The sequence below is a fragment of the Asterias amurensis genome, chromosome 15 (genome assembly GCF_032118995.1).
Source record: "Asterias amurensis chromosome 15, ASM3211899v1".
NCBI classification, from domain to species: Eukaryota; Metazoa; Echinodermata; class Asteroidea; order Forcipulatida; family Asteriidae; genus Asterias; species Asterias amurensis.
This window is the reverse complement of record NC_092662.1, coordinates 16,151,635-16,159,322: the sequence shown is the minus strand read 5'-3', so window position 1 is coordinate 16,159,322 and position 7,688 is coordinate 16,151,635. Positions and strand designations below refer to the sequence as shown.

At 38.5% G+C, this 7,688-nt stretch overlaps 1 protein-coding gene across 1 annotated transcript in view; it reads left to right on the top strand.

The window, feature by feature from the left end:
* Positions 1-1,631: 1,631 nt before the first annotated feature.
* Positions 1,632-7,688, top strand: part of LOC139948292 (uncharacterized) — a 29,476-nt gene continuing 23,419 nt past the window's right edge. Inside the window, exons 1-2 of the mRNA XM_071946398.1 lie at positions 1,632-1,895; positions 6,042-6,247. Coding sequence (XP_071802499.1) covers positions 6,101-6,247 — 147 coding nt within the window. The 5' untranslated portion in view covers positions 1,632-1,895; positions 6,042-6,100. The remainder of the gene's footprint in view (positions 1,896-6,041; positions 6,248-7,688) is intronic.

Sequence of the window (7,688 nt, the reverse complement as noted above, 5' to 3'; positions counted from 1 at the left end):
AACAATGCATGTGTGTGCAGCTGCGAAGGCGGCTCGCATACCAACAATACTGTCTTGAACTGAGTCTATAATCTCTCTAGTTGACACGAGGTGCTTTTGCGCTGCTGCCGACTTAAGTAACGGGCGCCCTCACGTGTCTGTTTTATGCTAAACTATCTCACTTCTTGACACTTTTCTCGTTATAGAACTATGCTCGTAAAAGTCATAATAATAATAATAATTTTGCGGCAGCTTTGTTCTCGGTAGTGTGGATGCTCAGACGAGCAGAAATACGTACCATACTGAGGCAGGAGATTCTGTCCCCCATCCATATACGGCACACTGCGTACGGTGTCAGATGCAATTGTGTCCCCAATGCAATACTGTCCGCTCCGGCCACTTTTGCATATGCAATCGTGTCCGGGGCTATGCAAAAACCGTCCGGTGGATATGTACATGACTGTACAGGTATTTTGCGCGCGTAAGCGAGTGTGCATGCTCTGAACCTACGTATATGCAGCATGAATATTCACGTATTTTATGATTGCAGCGAATACCCAACGGCCGAACATTTCCCATGCCACTCACTCATGACATGCACTTGTCTTGTAAAAAAATGGCGAACGTGTGCGGCCGACCAAGGACGGTTCTTGCACGGGGCGGACACAACTGCATATGCAAATATGTCCAGGTGGACACAATTGCATTATGCAGCCGCGTCCGGGCGGACACGATTGCATATGCAAAACCGTCCGGCGGACATTATTGCATATGCAATAATGTCCTCCGGATAGTATTGCATAGAGGACATAATTGCATGCGACAACGGTACAAACTTTTTCTGATAGAGCGCCCTCTTTTGAGGTATCCTCCTCCAGCCCATGTTAATTTCACATTATTTGCTAATCATCTTTATATTTTGACTTGATTTGATTTATTTTGCAAACTATAAATTTATACACAGGTCAGTGACTGTGGTGGTAAGTACCTGTCAACTTGAACTATAGCCACATCAATTAAAAAGGCAATGAAATGGAAGACTCATTAAAAACTTCTGTATGTCAAACTGTACAAGAAGCGGAGGCAAGCAATAAATCAACATTTTTTAATGGAGTCTGCACGCCATACAAGGTCTAATTAGTCTTTATTTGTGTTTTCTAATGTATCCATCTTTTCTTCTCTGTACTATATACCCGACCTTGCCAAGGGAAATGAAACCGTTATAGTACAGCTTGCTTGGAGGAAATGAAAAGAGAAACAATTTTTTATTATCCAGTTGCCAATTCACCCTACCAAAGTTTATAGACCGTGTGATGAGACCGCTCACACGAACTTTATTTTCGTTTCAAACTGTAAACGAAACAACACTTGCATAGAGGGGCCAATTTACCTGAATCATTGGCCCATGGAGTGAGCAAAGGGGGGGGGGGGGAGTTCAAGCCGTCATTTGAAGCAGGTACTCCAAACTGGCCACTATCGCACCCCAACTTTCTAATACGTCCACGAAAAAAGTTAAAGCAAAACATGCGAGAAACATACTTTTAAGTTGTTGTGGCTGTGTGATTGTTATTCAAAGTTAGGCAATGTGCATTTTTTTTCGGCAGAAGTCGCCAAAAGCTTTGTATAGTTGAGGGCTTCTGGCGCTGAAAAGTGTGGGTGCTTTGAGAGTTGAAACATAGCAACTTCAGTGACTGTAGTACCTTTAGAATCATTTTACGCCGTGAGTTCGTTGACTAGAGTTGCCCTCCAATAGATCTCCGTGTTCCATTCGTTTGGGGGTTCTCACGCCAGTATACGAGCGGGCGGTTCGTAACGTTTGACGGCGACCATGGGCTGAAACACCCCGGAGCCTTGCTACAACGAGAAATACAAACCATGGAAATTGGACATTACTTTTAACTGGACTGGATTTACAGGTAAAAATAATTCGTTTTTCTAGTCTTAATTTGATTATGATTATAGACCTAGCCAGCTAGCCTACTTATACCAAATAACAAGGATAAAAGTTCTTGCAGAAGAGTTTTCAAATAAAAATGTGTCACAACAACAAACGTCTCTAGGTCGTCTTATATTTATACAGACCATTTCCAGCCCTTTTTCGATGCTTTTATCAGTCAACTTGTTATGTATTTACTTGTTTATTTAGGAAAAAAAATAAAAGGCATTACATAAAAGATGGCTCTATGTTTCCCCGCCTGCGTTTTATGTTTGCTTTGATAAAATTTTGCGGTCATTTCAAAACAGTCTGTGTCCTGTAAACAAAAAAATACCTTTCAATTTAGCAGACAAAAATTTTAAAGTAAAATTCAAGTCACAGCGCAGATCAGTAATTTGTGTAACTGTTTTCGAGGTACAACTATGGGTTTTCCAGGGTTTCTAGAGTTATGAGACAACGGGGGTTGTTATTAACGGGAGGGTACAACTATTGTAATTTTAGTCAAAATATTCATGATCTATTAAAGACTTTTCGGTAAAGAGAACCGTAGAGCTGCTGGTACTATATAAACACAGCGACACTTGAAAGTAAAAAATGTAGTTTTAGAGAAAGAGCTTGGAATCTGAAAAAAGCTTCAGGCGTGAAGCCTTTCATGGGTATTTGAAAGCACACATTATTTCCAACAATTGGTTGTTCTTTCTTTTGTTATATTCTTGCAACTCTGACAACAAATTGAGTCAAAATTTTCCCATTTTCAAAAGTAAATATTGGAAACAAGAAGTGAGAATTACTGGCCTATAACTTAACAACTATGCTTAAAAGTTAACTATAATGCCTTTAACAACCCTTGCCCCCGTGCCGAATATTTTCTATGTTAATTTATGACTAAGAGCGAAGGTATCAAAGAAAGAAACGGAAATTCAATCTGTTATGAACTCAGTCACCCCATAAATTTTTCTTCTTTTGCAAATCATTCCTCCAGATAGTCAATCCATTATAAATGGATCATCACGTACTGTTTTATTTACCCTTCTATCGCATAACAAAGTCAAGAATATTGCACCCGCCGTGAAAATAAATAAGAGTATCAAATAATAACGGCTTTCGCTGGTGACAGATTCCAAAGTCTGTATTGCTTTTGTCTAAACATAAATCACTGCGAACTTCTGTGTTTTTGTCTATGCTTGTGAAGTAGGTTTTTTGTTCGATGAATAGACAATAAAGGTGGGAGGAATTCTAATGTTTATTTTCTTAACTGATATTCATGAAAATATTTGGGTCTGGTTTAGCTATCTTGGCCATGTGGCCAGTAAAGTGACAATCAAAAGTTTGTTTTGTTTTCAAGATTGATTTAGCGGAAAATTGCATACAAAATGTGTCCGCATTATATTGCGCGTTTTTTTCCCCCGTTCACACATAATTCTGTGTCCATAAATAGGAATGATAGTTTTGTGAAAGGGGTGATATGGTATTTTCAAAATCACGAGTTAAGAGCTTAGGCTCTGATTTAGAAAACATGCACTTTCCAATTACGGAGCTGCTAGCGTAGTTTCGAGACGGGTCAAATGACTGTTAAAACACGGACACTATCGGTAATTCTCAAAGACAAGTCTTCTCACTTGGTGTATCTCAACATATGCACAAAATAACAAACTTGTAAAAATTTGGGCTCAATCGGTCGTCGAAGTTGCGATATAGCTATGAAAGAAAAAACACCTTTGTCACCCGAAGTTTTGTGCTTTCAGATGCTTGATTTCGAGACCTCAAATTCTAAATCTGAGGTCTTGAAATCAAATTCGTGGAAAATAACTTCTTTTTCGAAAACTATGTTAAACTTCAGAGGGAGCCGTTTGTCACAATGTTTTATACCATCAACCTCTCCCCATTACTCGTTTACCAGTAAGGTTTTATGCTAATCATTATTTTGAGTAATTACCAATAGTGTCCACTGCCTTTAAAATATAATACTGTTAGGCCCCTATATCAAAAAGTTTTTTTCGGGTTACACCTTGGAAGAAAGTGTTCAACAATTAACGTTATTTTTGTTCCTGATTAGGCAGTGTACAGACTGTAGCTGTAAGATGTTCTAAGCCATGCTCTGTATTCCAAAAATCCCATACGATTTATTCGTTGGGGTTAGGACTAGGGTTATTTAGGGCTAGGAAAATACGGTTGTCGGCTGATGTGTTGGCAGAACATAATGGGTGTAGCAATCAAAAACACCCCAAAAGTACAATAACTACTGAGTTGTGAAATTGGTCAATCTTACTCTAGTTATAAAGGCACAATATAGAAATGAAAAGGGTTTCCTTTTGTGGGTGGCCTTAATCCAGACTCAAAAGAACCTGGTGACAATTTATACGTGGGTTAACATAATCGGTCGCTGCGACTCTTTTTTTTTACGCAATAATAAACCCCATTTGGACTGTTTTGTTGACCCGAGGATTTCTTTAAAAATCTGATGTGAAAGTGGTTCACTCATCTAAAAAACATTATACCAGATCAGAATGGATACAGGTCCAGTTACATGGTAAATTTAACCCGAAAGTTACACCCACCGGGTAGACAATTAGTTTATTATGTTGTGCGTGTATTAACAGGTCTGGTTATTAGAAGAATAAGCCACTCTTAAAATCTAAAAAAAAAAACCTCATATTTCGGGCTGAGCAAGAAGTTGAGTCTTGACCCAAAATAAAGGTTTTGCGTTCTGACCACAGTTTGGGTCAGCTTGGATCATAATAATCAAGATCATGCTGACCCTAACTATAATGTGACATCCTACAACCGAAACGCGGGTAAAGGATGGAAAGGTTTATGTATATTTTTTTGTGAGGCGTATATTTATTTAAAATGTTAGATTAGGTCACACAAAGACTTTTTTAGGCCTCTTTACAGAAGCCGTGCAAGAAGCTAGGTTTCAAATGTTTAAAATAAAGTAGCCTATTCAACAAACTGGATTGGTCAGTAACTATAGGCGTTATCTTAAAAAATCGGCATCATAAGCCTATTTTTTTTTAAAGAAAAACAGAAGAAATCTGAGCTGTTTTCTTGCAATCCAGAACTTTCCAAAAACTAGCAGGACTTAAAAACAACATTCCATACATAGCAAACATTCCCCTTGTAAAATTTCTCGCACTAATTTATTTTGGCAACCCTTTTTTCTCAAGTGAGGGTCACGTCACCTTCAAACTTTCCGCTAAATATTTATGAAAGAGTACAAGAGCGTGAACGACTATGGTGGCGCGTTGGAAGACAGTCCAAAGTGCCATCAAAAATAGCAATATTAGTTAAAATTGAAGGAAAAACGGACACAAAAGAGGTTTTTGGTGAACATTTTGAATGGGGTTAAACAGCAGTTTAACAGCAGTTTTAAAGGAATTGACAAGCGACCTATTAAAATGATGGTGTCAGTACAAAACTCATGATGTACAAGTTTTTTAGAAGGATTCATTGGAGGCGGATTTTTTTTGCAAGGATTCAACGATGAAGAGCGATGACGGGTAACTGATCTTATATTGGCTTTCTAGTCACGATGAGTAATTTTTATTAGAAACGAATGAAACATCAATTTTAATTTGATTGCATTAGGCCTTAATTGATTGATTACAGCAATTCGCTCCAACTTGTCACTGTCACTTTCCTGTTAATCAAAAAGTTCCCGGTGGCTTTGAACAAGCACATCAGTTTTGTTGGAGATAACTTGATTACAGTTTAAGCACACATGCCATTACATCTAACATGAGTGGCATATACACATTTCATGATAGGACATAATAATTATTTAAAAACAAAACAAGCCTCTTGTGTAATGATGTTCATGGAACTGTGTGATGTCCCGTGTTACTGGCCTGCGCAGGAACAGGTTAGAAAATGAAATTAGCTGTTGCAAACTGCTTATCAACCTTAAAGAAATTATGTTTTAAATACAAACAAAAATTGTTAACGGCCTGACGTTTCGACCCTCGCAGAGTCTTTCTCGAAGGTTGTTTATTCAGGCATCAACGTTTAAAAAAGAGAAATTTATAAATGTTTTGTGCATGAGACCCCTATTATAGCTCTGTAGCTTTCCTGATTCACAGTAGTGTAATCTATAAAGTAATTGCAAGCTTTTCTGTTTCATTCACAGACAACATTATCACAAGTCTACGGGCCACCATACAAGGACGAACTACGACTACGAACGAGATGACTTCTGGCCCTTTGACATGGAGGTGTCGCCGGGCTGCTACGTGGGCCCGCCCCGGGCCTGTCGGCACAAAGACACATCTCGCCGTACTGGCTCTTCTCGTAATGTTGTCTTTTGTTGCTGCCCAGGAAGTTGTGGATGGAACGGTGAGCAATAACAAGTTATTTCAATCAACATCAAGATAAATATTAGGATTCGGTTGAACAATTCCACTCAATTAATATCAGTAGGTTTATTTCACGGCGGAGTTGAAATAAGGCAAACTTGTGTCTGCAGGTAAACCCACAAAGCTCAAACCTACAATCGTGTGGCATTCCTCTTTAAAATAATATCTATCTGCAAGGGTTTAACAACATCTGGAAAATTAAACATTTCCCACGATAAAAAAAAATTAAGGGGCTCTTGAAGTGCCATCCAATATGTGGAGATCATGAGTAACGAATTGCCGAAAAATACAGACGTTGTTTATTTTTAAAGAAAAAAACAAAAACAATACAAAACAAAGTTGAGTTTAATATTCTTATAATTTTATAAGGTAATAAACCACAAGGGAAATTGACTAGGTAAATTGTTTTTAAAAAAATGAGTAGAACGTCTGGAGTATTCTGAACCATAAATAAATATTCTTTCATATCATGATTAAAATAAGCCCTGCTCTCGTACCCTAAATATTACCAAAATGTTTACACCGTAAAATAACCCAAATGTCAAACTACAGTACAAAGTAACACCATGTCACTCAGTGCCGCTCAATTTCTGTGTTTTCTTTTACACCCGTCAATACAAATACAACATTCCTCAAAGGGTTAAATACACCTCATTTATCTCACTATATTTCCTTCAACTTGGCCGTTTCGTCAGGCTTCAGAATCGAGGAATTCGATCATACAAAAGAAAGGGTGTTTTTGTTTGATTTCACGGGTTGTGCATGCAAGATGTAGTCTTAGCCCAAGACGACAGTGATTGATAGTGTAAGAGGGCGCGCTTTAGCGATGTACAATTGAGCGTACTACACTATCCATATCAATCACTGTCGCCTTGGGCCAAGACTGTGCAAGACGGGACAGAATGACACATCGTTCTAGTTTTACGCATCAGTTATACTTGTCAATTGGCCGCTCCTATACATTGCAACGATCCCAATCTCAAATTGCAGAACCCCGTAACATTCCAGCCAAACTAATTTGAGGAACTTTCAATTTGGGTAGGGGGGCCTACTCCTGCTCCCCCGGCAAGTTTTTGGTCTGCACTTTAGATTTGCCATCCTCAAAGATGTTCCAGGCTTTTTTAAGGATTCCTTTTTTAAGGATTCCCTTTTTTTTGATCGGTTTAGAAAACAAAATGTCCCTATTGAAAAGCACTACGACAGTGGCATTTATCGAAGTTCAGAAAAAATGCCCCCCTCCTAACACAAGAAAGAAATGGCAGAAAGAAAGGCGACGCAAAAACGGCTACAACAACGTGGACGCTTTGATAATGGGGACATTTCCTGCTTTAGACAATGGCGACTACGGCCAACGAACTCTCTTGCACACGACTGAGCAAATTATTGTCTCTTTGAAAACTTTGTGTTCATTGTTTCCACTA